The 21,891-nt window shown below is 36.6% G+C and overlaps 1 protein-coding gene across 2 annotated transcripts in view; it reads right to left on the bottom strand.

Annotated features, from left to right (window-relative positions):
* The window catches only part of LOC133526814 (uncharacterized), a 110,344-nt gene that overhangs the window by 11,774 nt on the left and 76,679 nt on the right, over positions 1-21,891 (bottom strand). For both annotated transcript variants that reach the window (XM_061863607.1, XM_061863609.1), the window contains one exon: positions 19,529-19,639. In XM_061863607.1, the coding sequence (XP_061719591.1) occupies positions 19,529-19,639 (111 nt within the window). The remainder of the gene's footprint in view (positions 1-19,528; positions 19,640-21,891) is intronic.

The following is a 21,891-nucleotide window of genomic DNA, read 5'->3' on the forward strand; positions in this document are numbered from 1 at the left end:
AGTGTAAATTTATTCTATAGCGAAACGTGACGTACGCGTTTACGCGACATTTAAGTCTCATTTTGTATGGGATTTTGAGTTTCCAAAACGTCCCGCTTGGCGCGCTGTTTCTAAATCCCATACAAAATGAGACTTAACGCAAACGCGTACGACACGTCACGCAATCGAATAAATTTACACTAGGGGTTCTGAATGTCTACTCCAAACTTAATGCGTTTCGAAAATATGTTCTCTATGTTATACAGCCAGTCAAATTCAATGATAAAAGTGCTTTTAGAGTGCGGACCAATATAGAAATCTTTTGTTTAAAAAAAGATCAGATATCGGACAAGAACGTGATCACACATAATTATTGTTTTTCCACCCAAAAAAAGTCTAATATCTACAATAACGCTGTCATGTCGCAGTACGACATATGTATGTATTTTACAAATAGGCTACAAGGGCACTTTTGCAGCTCTTTTTCTTCTAGCACAGGACACATTTACATCACTTCAGATTCTCGTTAAAGTGATGATTCTAACTGTAATTTGTCATTTTCCTTAATAAAATGTGTGACATTTTTGCCGCCGCATTACTGCGATTATGACGTTCATGCTTTCCTTTGATAAAATATCAAGGAACTTGACAGGTATGGCCGCGGCAACAAGGATGCCGCAACAGTAATGAAGCTACAGTTGAGATCCGAACTTCACCTTTAGTTAGCTTATACTCGTAATGGACTAATCGCCTTGTTTACAGGTTTATGATCACAGCTGCAAACAAGACAGTTTCCGTGCCACACTGACACAATGATCGATTGTTTGTTATGAAAGCACCTTATCATGCCAACACAAACAAATTGGTAGGTTCCGTGCTGGATTGTTGACCGCTTTCGGTCATGCGAGGAAACAGTGTGTCGCATTTGTATGGAATTGCATCCATTGTTGACATTTTTTTGCGAATCAGTTGTAAAGTTTACATCAGATCAGATCGAGAAAGGAAATAATGACGTATATAAATATACGTCACTATGGGCCAAAAGTGGCAATTTAAAAAAATAATCATTACAGTAATTAGGAAATCCCCATACATTAGGCGTTTTTCGGTCCAGTTAGGACTATTTGATGTTAAGTTGTGGTATTTGTATATAACATTTATAGCTATCGTACTTCTACATAACCAAACCTACATTTAAGAGTTCCAAAACTTGTAGTTTTTAACTTGTGAACTGGGATTGTTATGGGTTTACTGTAAATTTTATAAACTCACCTTCTAAATAGAAAAACCCCCATTTCCTACACGAGTTCGACACGAAACCAACTGGAAACTTACGATAACGCACTGACCGAAAACCCGGGTAGCATTAGGTTTTATGCAATATTCACAAACGTCCCTCTTCAAAAGCGAGCAAAAACACATCTTATCTTTATGAAAATAGGAGCCTGGACGTCTAAATGCATAAAACATTGAATGACGTGGGTAACTACGTAAGTTGTTGAATTTTAAAGCAAATGTTAGCATTTTGGGACGAGGAGGGAATTTTGAATGGGGTTGAAGGTAAATCGGTCCGCAACGGGGTTTTGGAACTGTATTGTTGTTATACATGCGCATATTCTGGTGTCCTATATCGGAATCCGTTACTTAACAGGTTTTGTGTCTATGTTTTACAGACATTTTCCTTCAATTTTTATCGTATCAACCCGGGGAGCCGGGTATGTGTTTAAACTACGTCCATAAAGGGAGGTATATAAAGGGCGCTGTGAATGTCATCTCGCTTTATGTGGTAGGGCACAGCACACGGGATGTCATTCCAGATCTAGAGCAGAGCCAACTGGGGAAGTACCTCCACCTCACAGAAAACCGCAGAACCGCAGCCAAATGACCATAGATCCTACTCTTAATCAGTGGCGGGGCAAGACCAAAATTTAGTGTGGGCAAGGTACATTTAGCGAGGCCCTCTGGTGGCGCAAGCAATAACGAATATTTTTTACGTTGCTTCCCAGTTATATGTATTTGAGGCGCGAGGCCCCTCGGACCACGAGGCCGTAGGCGGTGGCCCACGTCGCCCACGCCTAGCGCCGCCTTTGCTCATAATTTTGTGTTCCTGCCGGTGAGTAAGGTTGCCAGTGCTTAACGAGGGTGCGCTCAAGGTTTAGGGTCGGCAACGCGTGTCCGGAGTTGCAGGCGTACTTAGGCTACGGAGACTGCTTACCATCAGGCGAGCCGTATGCTTGTTTACCACCATCGTAATATTTAAAAAAAATAGGATTATAAAACCGTTAATGAATTTTAGAGTGAGTATTGGTATGATCAATTTTGTCAATACCTTTTTCTTGTTTTTGTAGCTACTCGTATAGCCAAACCAACACAATCGAATTTTAGTAACTGATACAGAGTAATAAACAACTAAAAGAAGAAAACATTTAAAAGTCAACAGTTTTCTTACCCGTTTTGATGAAAGCCACCTTCCCCGCTGGATTCCTCTGAGCATTCGAAGGACGCGTTATCCACCATTATGGTTAAATTGGTTGTAATTAATTAATTTTCACTCATTACTCTTGTTACGAATTGCACACTGTACAATATCATTTCACTTGTAACTTTTATTATAGTTTTAAACCAATTTTTTTAGAGGATTTATTCACAATGTTAAGATATTAATAAAATGCATAATGTTAAGTTTTCTCTGGAGAAAGCGCCTATTAATTATCGTATATCCAACTAACTTAATTAAATAAACACGACTTAGAGGCTGATTAGTCATGAACATATACACCGTGGGCCAATTAAACCCGATAGATTTAACCACGCATTCCTGAGGTCATAAGGAGTAAAAAATATCATATTAGTTTTGGCCAAATTAGACAAAAAAAATGTTTTGCGTTTATGCACACGACACGTCATTTATATTTCACCTTGGTGAAAAAAAAAACATTACACCAAATAAGTAAAGTTTTTTTATTTACAGATAAAGATTGCGAGTTTATTGATAACTTTAATGTCTGGCAGTAGGTATGTCTAAACCAAGTCACATCGTGGCAGCGTCACAACTATAAAGACGTTTTTCACTAAGTTATAACAGAAACAAATTTTCAGGAGTAGGTATTTATATTTATAAAATAAGCTTGATGACTAACGCGTTTCGCACTAGTAGATAAAATTGAATTGATTGGGATTGAGCGAAAACTCAAAGATAACTGATTCAGTACTTATAACAGAAATAACTATACTCTAATACATAAATGTTACTGGAGAACGGTCTCTTTAGAGAAATCCGAACACAACTAAAACCGCTAACCGTATAATATTCCGCCTGGTATTTAGATAACTTTCCATTCATTGACAACTTTTAATCAAAAACATGTGGACATTGATAAATGTCACGAGAAACGATATACACTCTTATCGCACCGACATAGCGGTCAAACTGCACGCAGATGATATTGCAAATCGAAATGATCATGTTGTCGTGATATAAATATGAGGATGCAGATACTGTAGCAATCATAAGACGTTTTATAGACGAAGTTACAAATATAATATGTAGTCTTATTACAAATAAATAAAGTACAAAGTCGATGTCCACAGAAACGGTACCGCATTAGCAAGGCAGCGTAAAATTATATACAATTAGAAAAAATAAATAAGTCTCACTTAGTAATCTTAGACCGTGGTTTAGACGGAGTATTAAATGTGGCTAAATATAAATGCAATCAATGGATGTCGCCAAGCGATTATGAAAACTTTAGGGAAAGCTGTAATATAATTACGAAACTCTTGAATACACAAATTAGATATCACATAAGACCAAGTTTTGTATAATCATCAAAATATTAAAAAGATACCGGATTCACAATTTATTTCTTTCAAAAACATTTGATGTCCACAGCAACAACATATCGGAACGTGACGTCATATATTATTTGAGTAATTGTGAATTGAACGTGGGCAGTTGATAGTTGACGTGCAAGTATACGTTCCAATCAAAGAGCCGGCATCGGCAGTATATGTTGACTTGATAATTGATAACATCCAGATGTCAGTAGGGTCGTATTTGAGCGATTTGACCACCGTTTCGTGGAAATATTTCTCATGTAAATTTGTATAGTATTTCAGTTTATTTGGTAAAGGTAATGTTCTTTTATCAGTTAACCGGAAACGCTAATTTACTGCTACTTTAACAAAAAATTGCCATGAAAGGGTGTCAGAAGAGACATTACCCAGAAAGCGGCCAGATCTAAAACATCAATGTTTACAACTTCGTTAAATTTTTCTGCTCATATTTGGTAATACGTCATTAAATCAAATACAATTTATAAAACCAGTTATTAGACTACACAGGTAACCTTGTAACTGTTTTGCCAGTAATTCATCTATATACAAAAAAAAACTAGCATTCGAGCTTCTTTTTATGTTACAACTGGATTGGATGACCCAACTATTCCGAAACTGCTAATTTACTAACTAGTTACTACACTAATATTTCGAAAAACAATCACGTAATGTGCGAATATCATTTTTTAACTAAAATCTTTAGTTTTATTTAATGCACACACCTGCTAAAGTAAAAATAACATTAAAATAAACACATCTAAGAACTAGGTAACACCAGATCAAGTTGGCGGCGCGATGTTGCAAATTGCTGAAGCACGTCAGTCGTCAACTACAATGTTAGAGTGTGTTCAGAAAAATGTAGGCATGGGAACCAATACGTTCCACGACTCTTCTCTTTCCGCACAGACTCTACACACTGCGGATTGTATTTTACGTTTACGTTCCGTCACAGATAGCAGTCTCCATGTCAAAGTAACAATCAACGTGGATATTCGTGAAACAGAACACGCGTAACGCATAATTTAAATGTGATAGTACCGCATAGTTGCGCTCTATCCGCGCACGCGCGATCAACTGTCGCGCCAATGGAAACTAGGTATTACACGTATCTAAATAGTACCTAACTACAATATTGATACGCGTATCGGCTGCTAGCAATTTATCGGAATAACCGATAAGATACTACGACATAAGCTAGAAGCGAAGTGTTTTTATTTTTTTATCCAAATAATAAGGTTACGCAAATATGACTTGAACCAAATGACCTTGCGATATCGAACCGTGAACAAGATGAAATCACATTTCACAAAATCATCTTTATGTCTGATGACAAATAGCAGACAATCACCCACAGCCGTATATGCGCAAATAGGCGCAAATTACGAATATTCTCTCGATGAAACTACACACTTCATCAGATCTCATGTTAAATTTTATAATAGTTTTAATAAAGCTTTTTTAAAACGCTGATAGGGTAAAACCCGGGACAATCAAACCTCCTTAAGCTTTCAGATAGAGAGGTCAAGCACAACAACTGCTATAATAGCAGGCAACGCGACCACGCGACTCCCATTCACTCCACTGGCCAGAGAACGGTACCGACCGAGCCCGAGAGTACACTGAACGCGGACATACTGTTTGTAACGAAGTAAAGTGCGTTTATAAACACTGTATACACACTTTACATACACAGCAGCCGGGCGAAACAATGGACGGCACGTTGATATCATAATCACATGGTTACTTCAATTATCTCATTTAAAACAGGCGTAAACATAATCAACAGTGGCCTATCACCACCCAGTATTAGATAGATAGATAGATCAGATCGTTTATTGATAAAAAAATATTAAATATGTACATGTATTTATTGCTGTACTGTTTATACATTATTCAATAATATCTGGGCGACCAAGCTTCGCTCGGGAAACATATATGCAAAAACTCAAAATGCGCGTTTTTCCAGATAAAACCCCTAGCTTGATCGATTTTTCGCCCCCAAAAACCACCATATAGCAAATTTTATTAAAATCGTTAGAGCCATTTCCGAGATCCCCAAAATACATATATATATATATATATACACACAAGAATTGCTCACTTAAAAGTATAAGATATTAGATAACATATAATACATCACAAAATTATTATTTGTGTAGATGGGTCGGGTAGTATTCGTTTAAGGTTTTTCTCGAACATCGAGTCCGAGGCAGACTTAAACTCTTCGTCTAGCTAGAGTATTATAAACTTGTATGCCTACCATGTGTAAGGATTTCCTAGACTTTGCTAGACGTCGCGGAGGCAGATTACGTCGGCACGTTGCAGTATGTACTTTTTGAAAAATTAGAGGGGATCCGTTCGAGAGATACATACTTATTTCGTATGTACATATTATATAGTACTTGCATGCTTCGAGTACATAAACAGAAGGTAACGTCAGGATTTTAAACTGCTTAAATAACTCATTAGCATGATAGTCTGAGGGTTTTTTGGCCATAATACGGATTGCACGTTTTTCTACTTTAAAAACTTTCACGTCCCGCACACGTTCCCCAGAGGTCCACACCATAGATTAATGTCGAATGAAAGTACCCAAAGTATGCTTTTTTTAGATTGCCTTCAGAGACGCTGAGGGTAAGTCTGGACAATGGACAAGGCAAAGCATACTGAAGAGAGTTTTTTGCAGATTGTTTCTGTGAGGAGGTATTGATGTGTTTTTGCAACTTTTTGCAATTTTTTGTTCAAGCAGATAGGTACAATATACGATTGTTGTCATACATAAATATTCCTTTCGTGCTCATTTGGTAATACTTCGCAGTATTCGCACTTTCTCCTAATACAGGTCCTTTGAATTCGCTTGATAACGTGAAACTAAAAGCGTGGTCTACGCTCAAGGCGATTAGACGTTTTTAAGATTGGACGACACTCAAAATGTCGAATTTATAGACAGAGAATGTGCAGGCAATGGAAGAGCACAGTATCGTCTATCTAGTGGTCTTTGTTATTTCAGTGAGTAATTAAAATCCATTGATGCAGAGGCCGGCCTTGGGCGTGATCGCTGTATCATTCAGTAGGGAGTGAGGTGTCGTTTCAAACGCTTACCTAGCACGGTTGACTCGAAGGCTCAACCAACCATTATAAGTATCTTCTTTGATTACGCATAGTTATGATGGATCCCGAGCTCAGGCTACGCTGGTTTGCTATAAAACTCAATTTGCCTACAGTCGCGCAATGGCTACTCGACGTCAATAATATATCTGTGTTGATTGGACAAATGGGAACACTCAGTGTGTTTACGTTTCACACGTGATGCGACTGTTGAACCAAGCCCACTTAGTTCGATGATAGCTACATTAAATTGTATAATACTTCCCCGTATTTACAATGAAAAAGTCTTAAGTATAACAAAATAGATGGACAGATATAAATTCAGCAAAAGAAATTTGGTGTAAAATGTTCTTCCAACAGTCAAACTTCATGGAGAAACAGAGGGCAAGTTACTATCACTAGTAAATAATTAAATATCAACAAGTAGCATGAAAGTAGCTACACTAGCTACATCTTTTCTTTATTATAACACCCAAGATCATTCTAACGTAACACAAATATATATGCATATAAGGGATCTGAATGATCTGATACTCTTTTTATTAATGCACAAATTTTCAGCTACCCTTTACAGCTGGGGTGACGTGGGTTAAAAGTAAATTTACCTATGTCAAAAGTTTATTTTATAAACGTTTCCCTTTATTACCAACCCAACCACGACAAGCAAAAGGTTTAGACAGATTAGATACCTTTATGAACATGAATCATCTCTTCCTATCTTCGAATGACATATTTACACAACCTGCGTTAAAATTAATTGTATAAACATATTTATATACTTGTAGTTAGCTCCTGCCATTTTTGGCGAGCCGACCTCAAAAATTTGGCAGTGACAATGATTCTGACGACTATAAATATTTAAAGAAGTTGAGCAGCAATGTGCCTATTATTTTGGAAGTTACTGTAATATTGTTACTATTGATAGAGACCACCCCTTTGAAATTAGTCAGGCTTTACACGTGGTTATGATTAGCTATGCCAAGGATGAAAGATGATCAAGTACGCTATACTTTTACCCCCTTATTCATAAACGTGTACTAAAGTTACGATGCCGCTGATCATCGTTTGTCCCTTTCCATCATACCAATACATCGGAAGCGACTTTGACTTGGCTAGGTCCCCTGGCGTAGCCAACATGCCAATCGTTAACGCTCCGTAGCGTACGAAACGCAACTGTCACTGTCGCACTAGAGTGAGTGATATAGAGATATGACTACGCCACGCTACGGAGCGTTAACGATTGGCATGTTGGCTACGCGGGCTGGGGACCTAGCCTAGTCAAAATCATCTATGAAAAATACCTTATTCTTCTTCCTCGCGTTGTCCCGGCATTTTGCCACGGCTTTTTTTACGAAAGCGACTGCCATCTGACCTTCCAACCCAGAGGGTAAACTAGGCCCTGTTGGGATTAGTCCGGTTTCCTCACGATGTTTTCCTATGCCGAAAAGCGACTGGTAAATATCAAATGATATTTTGTACATAAGTTCCGAAAAACTCATTGGTACGAGCCGGGGTTTGAACCCGCGACCTGCCACCAGCGCTTCTTCTATGAAAAATACCAAATGAAACTTAAGGTGGTTCGATTTTCATACAAAAAACAATCGCTATTTATTAATTAATTACACAATATTATTACATAAATAGTTGCGTATCTATCTACTTTCGAATATTCATTTGCGCTAAATTAATAGAAAAACTTTGTTTCATACAGAAATCATGCAATAATCAACGTTATATTTTTATAAATTTTACTCATGTGTGTGTGACAAATGTCGTGTACAAATACATTGCGGCGTTGCCACTCCATGCATCGGCGCGACGTTGCGATGTTTGACGCGTTTTTAGCTGACTCTGTCGACACTGACACTCAGTGTGACCAGGCGTACGATAATTGTCGTACATGTACGATAATTTGGACCCCGGTATGACGTAATGTTCCAAAGAGCATTATCGTACACTAAAGTACTATAATTTCAGCCCTTGGATGATGCCACCTTAAAAGTCTAGTAATTTGAAGCAAAATATGACACTTTCTCTCAGAAATAGGCTAAAATTAGTATCTTTTGGGTGTTCGGCTCCTTGGTGTAAGTTTAAAGTTTAAAATGTCACAATTTCCTGTATACCGTTTGAGTCTATCCCAAATATACACAAACATAAACAGATTTTTTGCGCAATTTAGACGAAAATTGTCTTTTTTTTATTATTAATTGGAAGTTTAAGCTTATTTTGCAAGACATTTTTAGGGGCTGCCTTTTTGATTGGCGTACGATATTTTTTTCAACGGTACAATAATATTGACACTCAAGTACGATAATTCTCTTCCGCTCACCTGGCAACACTGCTGAAACTTGACAGGACCTGGGGGCCTACCGCGAAAACCTAAATTCGCAAATTGCGGGGATCTTTCTCTTTTACTCTCACTAAGACGTAATTAGAGTGACAGAAAAAAATGCCCGACATTGACGAATTTCGATTTTCCCGGTAGCCGCCCTGGTGCTTGAGGTACTTGATAGAAAACAACGCTGCCGTATGTTCTGAATTGTGATTTTATGTGTTTTTGGATTGAAAATGATAGCAACGTCTAAATCAAGTTACAAAAATCATCGATATTCTGGTCCGCGAAAAACCAGGAAAAGTGTAACTGTAATTGGAGTCTACAAAAATGACCAATTCATAGAAAATATGACCTAGACACTAGTTCACTTTTATAAAACTCAATTTTGCCCGAGATTGTACTTAGGCGAATACCTAAGGGAGCTAAGTGTATTGATATTGAATAATTAGTTGGCTAATACATATATGACTCCAACATGATATGGACATTTACATCATAACTATTAAACCTAGTTGGTTACTAAGTTCTGTTACTCGATTTCTTTCTTTCTTCCTAGAGCGTTGTCCCAGCATATTGCCACGGCTCAATGGAGCTTGGGGTCCGCTTTGACAACTAATCCCAAGATTTGGCGTAGGCACTAGTTTTTACGAAAGCCACTGCCATCTGACCTTCCAACCCAGAGGGTAAAACTAAGCCTTGTTGGGATTAGTCCAGTTTCCTCACGATGTTTTCCTTCACCGAAAAGCGACTGGTAAATATCAAATGATATCTGTTCTGAAGTTCTGTTACTCGATTTGCAACCTCTTTATTTCCGTTAAAACAAATGCTACCGAAAAAATAAAAAATTACATAATGTGATGGATTTGTGAGCTATAATTATATACCACAAATAACGCTTATCTCGTCGTATCTATAATGAATTGGGGCCTAAAAGAGAATCGTATTCCAAATTTTTGAAACGCTTGTATTACTTTCTATATTAACTAAAAGTTGCCTTAAAATTCAGCTTTTATACTAAAAACGGCTTTAAATATGTTAAATTAACAAAATATATTTTGACAGATGCTTTCGCGCCCAAAACGCTCTTTGAAAATTGTGTGACGTCACAGTTTATGGTTTGACACATAACTACATACACACGTAGAAGATACGAACTGTCAACTGATATTTGTCATTTGTTGTTAATCGCCTAACTGTCAACAGTGTCAATCCGAGAGTTGTGACGTCATCAGAATCTTCAATGACGTTTCGAGTTTGGTCACGTGACGTGTGCCAAAAGATATTTTAAATTCAATATTTACAAAAATATGGTCATTACAGGTCCCCTAAAAGTAGTTTAACATGTTCTTATAATCCAAAAGAATTTTTTGGGATACAATAATTATGCTCTAAGATTTGTAGATGGAAACAACCCTATTGCGTTGCACAAATGTGGGCACCCGCCAAACATGATTTTGGGTGTGTCATACTCAGGGCTAACACAGATTCATTTCTGTGAAAAAGGTGTGAAAACCGGAAACTGGAAACCGTTCTCGAACCAATAGTGAAGCCCTTAAGCCACACCCTATTTCAAAACCAGCCATGGATCTTTGAACAGGACTCAGCTCCTGCACATAAGGCAAAAACAACTCAAGCCTGGTTTCGAAGGAACAAAATTGACTTTATTGCCCACGAAGACTGGCCGTCCTCCAGCCCGGACCTTAACCCCCTGGATTATGCCATATAGCAGGTTATTGAGGAGAAAGCCTGTGCTAAACCCCACACAAATCTTAACTCCCTCAAGCGGGCCATAGTTAAGACAGTGACGGAATTAGACATGACAATCGTGCGTGCCGCTATTGATGACTGGCCTCGTCGTTTGAGGGCCTGTGTCAAAGCCAGAGGAGGCGATTTTGAATGATATTGTCATATGTAATTCCTGATTTTGTGTATGTACTTCATTTTAATATATACTTTATTAAACTTTCGTTGGTATATTTTATGTAGATAAAGATTATTGCAGTAACAGAATTTAATAACCAACTAGGTAGAAAACAATGCAATACATAAACACATAAATTGGATATGATGTGATCCGTTGAATGAAATTGACAATAAATAAAATAAATAAATAATTTTCTATCTCTAGGCATTGTGTGTAACTTCTAGTTGTGTCAAAATATCGGGAAATCAATAATATAAACAAACATGGTAATGGTTTTTATAATGGTTATATATAGAAGGCCATGCAATTTTGTAACTCACTGTAATTTAATTAATTGTATCGTAAAAAAATGTTTTAATTCTACTGTAAAATAGTACCTACTTTTTTAAAGGCTGGGCAGTAAGGGATTGCTTTAATTTTAGAACAAAACAGCGTTTTTTTTTTTTTGAAAAAAATACCGGAAAATCTGACTTACAAATTTGGACTTTCTTAGGTTCATTCTACTTAGAATCTTCTCCACCCTAGCATTAAAAAAAGATATCCTAAAATATCCATACCATTACGTCACATTTTAGTGTGAAAAAAATTTCAATGTAAAACTAAAATTTCAATACAAATTTTCGGGTTTTTTTAGCACGAGGATTGATTATGCTAGTTATTCTGAGTTGGAAGAACCCAAAAATATCATGATGTGTGAGAATCAGATTTTTAATATTTTTATGGAAAACGCTCATATTTCTCATAAAATAATTTATTAATAATAGGTACTGATAACAAAAAAATAATAATGAGTCTCGAACCCACATCCTCTTGCATGTATTTCCACGTACATACCGCAACGCTATTGAAGCCTACTCACGCTGTGCCAAATTGTCTACTACAAGGATCCCAGTACGACTGTTTGAATGTGTGAGTGATACTTAGAAATAGAGTCAAGAAACATTCTGTCGACATTAAGGGGTAGTTTTTGTACAATGAAGTGTTCAATGTTTGTTGTAATAGTTCAATATTTATTTAAAGAGTGCGCTAAACATAATTTACAGAATAGAAATACCAAGACTACTCCACAAAAAAATTTAAACTCAAAATTTGCAATTGTGGCGCCATCTAGTGAGGTTTAAGCTTTGGGTAACCTAATCGAACCACCTTAAATAATGTACCTAAGGAAATGATCACGTCACTTTTGGTGTTATCTGTCATCTCTACATTTGTATTTTTCGATTGGCATTTGTCAACATACGATTGTCATATTGGGTACGGTCGCTGGTTTTTAATTGGTAATTTGGTACGTTATTTACCGATCTCCCTCCAAAGCGTTGTTCTAAAAATTATCACAATTTAATAAATGAATTCGCACGAGCAGATGATCTAATAAAACACCCCATGAATATTAAAGCACTTACCCGAAACGCAAATAGCAATTGACGTCATTCGCTCAGACAAACCTTATTAATTATAATGAATATGTTAATGCTATCTGTAGATTACCTAGACTACCTATATTAGTGAATATATTTCGAAATATTGTTAAGGTTCGACTAAGTTTCTAGAGTCACATCAAGGTAAGTTGATAAATTTGTTCCCTTGCCGTTGGTGTTGAGACTGTTGAGTGAAGATTGACGTTCATTTAGTATTCCGGGCACTATCGGGGTTTTCGTTGCGAGAATGATTTCGTGTATTTTTTTTATTGTAATATAATTACCAAATTATGAATTATAAATAGGTAGTAAGCTCCAAAGGGGTCATCCACATATTACGTTACAGCAACAGGGGGAGGGGTGGTCATGCCAAATGTGACAGTACATGTTAAAGAGATAGGAAAAAAGCGTGACAAGGGGAAGGGCGTAGTCCAAAAACACCAAATTTTGTGTAACGTAATTAATGGATGACGGCAAATGTGCTTAGAAATATTAAAATAGCATCGATTTTTACAGTTTTTAGAATTATTAACTCTTTTTGCAAGAGCGGTTGTCGCTTAACACAGGTATCCATGAATGCTTAATTATTAAAAAGAGGGACCAGCATGGATATTGAAATGTTTCTTTATGTTACTGCATAAATTTTAATTTAACTTTATTTTATTATTATTTATTTAGTTTTATACCTATTTTTTGGCTAGTGTAAAACATTCCCGCACCAAAAACCGCGATGTATGGTTACAATATATGTTTAGAATGCTGAACAGGCAAAATCGACTAACCTACAAATAATAAAAAAATACTTTGGAGGTAGCGACACTAAGTTTTCAACAGTTGCTTCGATCTCTACCTGTTTCACGTTTCAAACCATATGCTAAGAGAGTGAAAAATGATCAAGATGAGTAATAGTTCCCGGATATTTAAATCCATATATGGGTTCATGTAAACATCCATTCAAGGAGTTGAATAGTAATGACTATTCAAATGTTGAGGATGGAATAAACAATTCAAAAGACTATTTCAAGGTTTCAATGTGCTCAATTTGTTTTAAAGATTTTAATCTAAGTATCAGCGGCGGCTTGGCCATTGGATAAGCCATGAAAAATTTAGCAACGTGTAATGTCAGAGTAATTGTTTGCGTAGAAAACTGGCGACCGATATGACTATTGTCAGAGTGGCAGTTTGTGGCCGTAGCTATGCTAATAGAGGGTCGTTAGTATTTGTACAATATCAGTTCGAATCTAGTATTAGGCATATCTAATTTACAGCGACAAATATAAGTCATTTTAAGGCGGAAAGTGTGTTGAAATAACTAGATACTCGTATGTAGGTACACAATTACATATAACTACTGTATCAAGCTTCCCATCATCAAGACACTGAAGTGGCGCGGCCTGGAGGAGTTCGTCGAGCGTCTCGCGCGGGTCATGTTTGACCGCGCGGACAACGCCGGCCTGGACCATCTTCGGGACATCGCGCCACACCACAACACCAGACCTCCGGAGAGGTGGGCTCGGGACTTGCCCCGAGCCCTTCTACACCAGCAGTAGCTGACCAGCACTGCACACCACACCACAATCGGATACAACACGCCACACACGCCAGCTAAGCTGCCGGTCGCCTTCTCCGCGGCTCCATAACCTGGCCCCGCTCAAACGGTATCACCAGGTTAGGGGCCGTGGGGTTGGATAACGATCGGTAGCGAAGAGCTGGCCCACACCAGCTGCCCACACCGTCCCCAAAATGACGGCCAACAGACCACCCCACCAGTCGGTGGGGAAGCGACCCGCGACAGCCGCCGCAGCCATTGTGCGGTAGCGGCCCCTCATACCCCCCTGACGGGGGGTATCGACAGATCACTCACTCACTCCCATCATCACAGCTATTACACCATGACTCACATGGACACATTGACCCGTTGACGAGCGATTCGGGGAAGATAAATGGCACTGGTTTTTTATACAAGTGGTAAATATGCCGACGCCGTAGGGTATAGTAGATTTTAACCTCTGTACATGTATATATAAGATTCGTTATTGACCGCAAATTCATTCATTCATCAAAAGGAACATGACACCATTTAATTAGACAAGATAGGTTAAAAAGAAAAAAAGGCTAAATGCAGGGTGTCGTACGTAATATAAATCTGTTGTAAAAAGCTGTTGGGCAAATATGAGTCTATTCAGGTTTCTTTTTCATGTTTACCTATCTTGTTCCAATTCAGTAGGTAACTTATTTGGCAATGGTACTACAGTAAGGCCTGTACCGAAAAAAAATGTAAATTTCAAGCCGCTGTTATTTTGTTTCTAAGCAAGATGACTATGGCTTTCTTAACGCAATAAAAAGTCTTATTATTATAATATATATTCCAATATAAATAATTCTGGTTTTACGCTGTTCCACTTTAAACCGGCGAATAGAAAAGATCACTGTAAATTGGTATTTTCCAATTAGCAAGAAAATTTTCAATATTCTACATGCCTGATTTCAAAACACTTACAATTACCTCGAATTTAGTATGTTGTCTCTTGAACAGAGGCTTCGAAGCGGTAGATCTCTAGGAACAAGTGACCCATCACAAAGATTGCTAATAAAATTTGCGAAAACAAAGCATACCGGTCATAATTATCGTAAGAACTGGAGTAGATATGCGGCTAAAGTGCAACGAACTACGATAAAAGTCAGTTCAGTTCTTCGTACGAAGGTAAGGATAGCTAAAGTTACAGAAAATGTGTGTTACTTAATTCTAGGCCAGGTCAAAAATCATACAATTTCCTTCGTACAAAAATCGCATTTGGCAGTTGACATAGAATAGAGTAAGAGCTCCAAACGTCCTGCAGTGCCGTTCTCTCAATTATTATTGGACTCAAATCAAGTGTATTAAAAGAGAAGAATGAAACAGCCAAAAAACATTAACAAATCCAGCAGGTAATGGGCTGATACAGGCAAATATAAAAAAACAGGTCCGTAAAAAGCTGCCACGGAATGCGCTAGGAAGAAGCTGCCTATCACTCCTACAGAACAAATAACAAATAAAAAAACTGACAATTATCTAAATTAAAATTTTTATTGTAGTTATTCTAAAAATCTTAGTTTGTTCTCAATCGCATCAGTTTTTTACATTTTAAGTTTACAGTTTGTTTTTCGGTACACCCCTTAAGCCGTAGGCAGATTAGGTTCGATTAGATACGTTATTGCGCTGTGCCTTGTTTTATAAACAATCGCCGATAATGCGTTGATTTTGGTGTTATCTACACAACAATTTTCGAAGAGTATTAAGCTTGATTAAAAGTTGCCAATCACCAGCAGTTCAGTATGAGTTCCCTAAGCAATAAACATCGAAACCTAAATTGCGGCATTACCGGAACTGGCAACTTTCATAACATTCCAACCCTCCAATCAGTTAACGCTTAATCAGTCAGCCATCAACGCTAATGGCTCGATGGATACCAATCAAAACTATTTTATCGTTTTAAATATCTCTATTACCTCTCCCAATTACAAATAAATTACGATGATACAAATTACAGTTATATTTATATCCGGGAACTGTATACTTTAATAGAAACTTTATACAGACTTGATAACTAGGTAGTCTGTATTTCTGAGACTGGTATAGGTACCGTAACATATATATAGGCCGCCTGTTGTTTACCTCTATCTTCATGTTTTTTATGTATTTCCATGTACATTTTTTTTTCAGAGGTTGTGCAATAAAGAGGATTTGTATTGTATTGTATATAGTGATATACTGATATATATGACCCTTCAGTCTTTGATAGTATATCTAGTGCCCCACCACGGACAGATTTTGATTTTGATTTTTTTCTCATAATATTATGTATATTATATGCTAGAAGCAACAAGTATGCATGAAGTAACATAAAAAAACTCATTCAATCTTTAATAAATTTGAAATTTATTGCGCGATTTTTTTTTTCTACTTCTAATAGTAGATATGTACATGATGGGCTGATGGGGCAGTTCGTATAGGAGCTCCACAACAAGCCAATAGATCCAGGCTCTCAAAAGAGTTCTTGAGACCTTTCCGTATATTTTTGAATTTTAAATAGGTACCTGAGTCCGTCATAGACACCATGCATCAGCCTTATCAGTACCAAAGCTGAGCGATCATCAGAAGTCTGATACGCCTCCATTTTGAAACAAATTTCACAGAACACCAATCACAATCATCACTTCACAAAGCACTTACACCAATTAATATTTAAATTTTATGAAGCTTTTCATTATGAATTTCGTGTCACTATTAATTTCGGTTGTACAAGTTTTTCATACTGAAATAACTGAACGTAGACATCACGTTTGGTTCGCGTAAAGCCCTGAACACTACTGATTAGCAAAACGTTGCCGTAGATAATCGTTTAACTAAGATAATACCCGATACACATGATAAATCTTTTTTCAATATACAAAGCGAAAATCGTTCTCGAAATAATTTGAAAACAATGGTATCTAAAATTCGGAACAATGACTTACGAGGCAATAAAAAAAGAGAAGTCAAAATAAGATGATTTGTTTTGTTTATACTTAAGTGATTGGCTAATTGGCATTGTCTTAGTAAAATGTATGAATCAATAATTACAAAGTATATCTGCTTATATTATTATTATTATTTTTATATTATAGGACATTATTACACAAATTGACTAAGTCCCACAGTAAGCTCAATAAGGCTTGTGTTGAGGGTACTTAGACAACGATATATATAATATATAAATATTTATAAATACTTAAATACATATATAACACCCATGACTTAGGAACAAACATCCATTCTCATCACACAAATACATGCCCTTACCAGGATTTGAACCCGGGACCATCAGCTTCGTAGGCAGGGTCACTACCCACTAGGCCAAATCGGTCGTCGATCGATTATGGCCAAGAGACACGTCTTTCGTAGCTACAGATGCTGATTAAATCATTTGTTAAGATGTAACAGATCTAATGACTACTTAATTAATATACATTTTCACGAAAAATAAGGTAATTTATAAAAAAGTAAATACTTCAGTTATTTTGCCGGTATAGAATCTGTCTATTTCGCAGCGACATAGACGTAGCATCTACTACTTTTTTACGTTCTCTGACTCCTACTGTTTTTTATGGAAATAATTAGTTACTTAAAAATTTGGCATTTGTGACATAAACCGCATTTTGTATTATTTTACTTAAAATATAAATACTTATAACATTACATTACAGAGACATACTAAAATTTTCATTAGTGTTTAGTTCCAGCAATTAGAACCCCGAAAAATGCGAGTTTGGTTTGAGCCCAGAATTTATTCATGGTAACTACCTACTGTAACATACGAGTATCAAAAAGCACGCAACAAAATTAGCCTTCTCTAAATTCCAACAAGCTGTTTCGAAAATATATGTACATTTTTCGTATGATATCTATAGATTATGGAACAACGTGTGATGTTGACGTGGGATAAGTATATTTGGGTGAATTGCAAAAATAAGCGTATAATTAAGCGTAGTTAAAAAGCTGTGAATAGTCTTTATTTAATTGATTGATTTCTGTTACGAAAATTAACCATGTAAATTGTATTGTATTGTATCTATTGTACTTAATTCATACACAAATAAGTCTAATACGCTTATAAACTTTCATGCATATAAATTAAATATACGAGTAGATGGCTTAATTGACGTAACACAATATAATCAATTAACTTTTGACTGATTACAGGTCCTTAACCATGTATTTTTTTTGCAATTCAAAGCCAGGAGATAACGCTAGGTAGAAGAAGACTCATTTATTGTCTACTGTTCGAACGCTATTGCATATAAGTAAGTATAAATCTCATCCATAACGTCACACGAAAGTTACCACGTTGCCGGGAAACAAGGACGATTTCTACGAGTAATCGCATCTTTGTGCGTAGGTAGCGCCATAATTGACAGTGACGCAACTATGTGGTAGAGGTGTGTTTTTGCAGTAGAAGGGAGGTTAGAAGGCAACGACGACAAAACCTATCTGGTTCAACCTCAACAGTTTAAGCGAAAATATAATATTTTCGTAAAATTGATGGATTGTGCAGTATTTATTATATGCTTATATTTGGTTTATATTTCGTTTTCTATGTGGGAGGAGACGACACGACACACACACAACATTGCAAATAAAGGATCGACCGCGCACCAGATTTAAGTTAATATTCTATGTTTATTATCCAGCGAAATGTACGATGAATTAGAGCATGTAGGTACAGGCCCACACCTTTCGGCCTTAAATGGAATCGCAGGAGAACCGCCGATCAAAAACGCAATGTACAATGCTCTAGTTTCGGTGTGTTTGATTTAAAAAACCAAGGGTCTCTAAGTTCTAGTCCGTCAACCCCAATATAATTAAATGCATTACGTTTAGGATTAAAATTGCAATAATTAAAATCATAAACACAAACTTTTAGGGTAGGGGACAAAATTTGTAATAAATATTTTTCATATAAAAGAAAAATTTAAAGGGTTTTATTAATAACATTGAAATCGACAATTATATTAATTTATGAAGTATACTGAAATTCACAAATCCAAGAAATTTTGACCTGGATAAAATTACTATAAAAACATTGTAGAAACTGGAACGGGACATGCTAGGGGAGAGACATTTTGCACGTTTAAAGTGCCATTGTGAGAAAAGTAAGTCAATGACTGAATTAATCAATTTAAATTAGCTGTCCATAAAGGAAATACAATCTATTAAGACTATTAAGAGATACTGACGTAAGTATTTTTATTTTCAAGAAAGGTATGGCTCTGTATCATGGACATCGGTAATACCCCTTAACTTAGAATCACCCGTATATGTTGTGAGTATCCTGTCAAGTAGTTCTTATTTGCCGGGCCCATAACCTTGTCATATGACAATGTGAACTCAGTAAATTAAATACTCACTTGTCATGCTTAGTGCGGGGGTGAGGTTCAAGCTGTAGCGGGGTGGCGGGGGCGGAGCGAGGGGCGCCGCACCCGCCACCCGCTGCGCCCGATGCGAAGTTGCCGGTTGACCTGAAACAAGACATGTGTTAAAGAAAAAACCGAAAAATACTGGTATCATCTAACTCTCTTTTCACAAAACGTAAACGTAGTTTTGTCACTTTCTATTAAACGAACATATTTTAAAATTCTCACTCAATGCCTCCTCGGCACCAAGAAACACACTTTACAGGTAGGACTATAGTCAAATAACAAACTTTGTCGTACAAAAATGGTGTTTTTGAGAAATAGAAATAAAATAGTACATTTCAAAGTGTACAAAGCGTGTCATTATTCACAGTCCTGAGAAGTCCTTTATGAGCCGTAGGCGAATAAAAGACACGGGACAAGTAAATAATGACACTTTCACACGTACATTTAACGACGTTTTTTAATAAATTTGCGAAAAAATCACAATAAAACATATACATATTGGTTACGTAAGAGACGGCTTACGGCCGCGGTGGTGGCCGAGTGGATATGACGTGCGACTTTCAATCCGGAGGTCGCGGGTTCAAATCCTGGCTCGTACCAATGAGTTTTTCGGAACTTATGTACGAAGTTTTTGGACATTCAAACTTTTTGGTGTGAGATGTATGGATTACGGTCAGAAATAAATTTAAAAAAGTGGGAAAAGTAAAAAGCACTAGTTCGCAAAAACCAACTTTGCGAACGCTAAACAGCTACGTTAAGTAGCACTTTTTGAGCAACTGTATTAAAAAAAACTTTATTTAGATGGGCCATTTTATTAAATTTGGAAAATTCAATGTATTTTCTAAAGAGATCCTAATGGGAGAAAAAAGCGCCCCAGATTTTTTCCATTTCGTTACCATTTTTCATACACTTTTTATGACGATAAAACTAAAATCGGTAAAGATCGAAAACAGTACCATTTAAACGGTGGCATTGTTATCCCAAGGGATACGAGGCCCCATAACTAATCTGTGTAGTACTCGCGACAGTGCTTCACGGGAATCTGACCTCGATAATCTAGAAGGAAACAGGCAAATAATAAAATTAATACGAGTGTACAGTCTAATCATATTTTTACGTATTTAATTTATGTAACCACTAAGTTATAACTACCAATAGGAAATGGCATAAAAAGCAAAATAAATAGGAATATTTTTAGGATGCTGACACATTCGTCCTTGCTGAAGTATTCATAACTATACATGAAATACATTATGTCTAGAAACCACTCCTTGTCTTTCCACAGAAGAGAAGCAGTAACATAATAATTATTAGCATAATGAAATTGGCGGCCAAAAGTTCTTGTTTAATGAACAAAAATAATCTTAGAAAGCTCATAACTCACATTTTTCTACAATGTAGGTGCCTGTATGGACGACTCTGGCAGCCAGATACGAATACTACTTATTACGACTTAAAGGCTAGATAATGAAATCCAAACTAAATTAAAAACTGTAATAACCGTATCACATTTACCTTCTTAATTTGGAATGGCGTCGTCGGCAAGATCTTGACAGAGAGTTATGCGCTACATTATAAGTCGGTTTAGCAGAACTCCGGAATTTTCTACCAGCACTTTTCGACATTATATCGAATAAAATTTGTCAGGTGAATGTCTCACTTATTCTCTAGAAAAGTGTTAAAGACTAATAATGGTGCAAGGATTAGTACTGATACGTGCTGCGCGGTGCACACAACGGACGGCAGACGAATCAAAATGATATATCACTATCAATCACTGATCTGATGACTCATAGTGCAAGCTACTAAACACTATTGAACACTGGTTGTTATTATAATAAGGTACCCGGAAGAAAAGACATTTTAACAATAAGGATGAATATTTAAAAACACGGATGTAACTTTGCAACTAGCCGGTTTGGTGTATAAAGTCAAACTGAGGTACATAAAAAGTAAATATGGATTGGATATAATAATAATAATGAGCGTGGCATTTGTTCAAATAACAGTGACATTACGAACGTATTGTATTTTTGCTGTACTTATTTACGCAATGTTATATGTGGGTATAACAGGTACACGTTAGTATCCTATCAATATACTTGTTTGTAATGTATTTTACAGTACATATGGGGCTACTTTATAGCACTAGTGCGAGAAGTAGCATATTATGTTACTGTGTCGAACATTTAAAGGGCCATATGTACTGTAAAACGTTGTACGATACATGTGCGAATAGGTAATTCGCAACTCGTGTCGATTTAAAACACTCCCTTCGGTCGTGTTTTAATTTATCGCCACTCGTTTCGAATTTCCTATTTTTCGCACTTGTATCGTAATGTACTATATTG

The sequence above is a fragment of the Cydia pomonella genome, chromosome 17 (assembly GCF_033807575.1).
Source record: "Cydia pomonella isolate Wapato2018A chromosome 17, ilCydPomo1, whole genome shotgun sequence".
Classification (NCBI taxonomy): domain Eukaryota; kingdom Metazoa; phylum Arthropoda; class Insecta; order Lepidoptera; family Tortricidae; genus Cydia; species Cydia pomonella.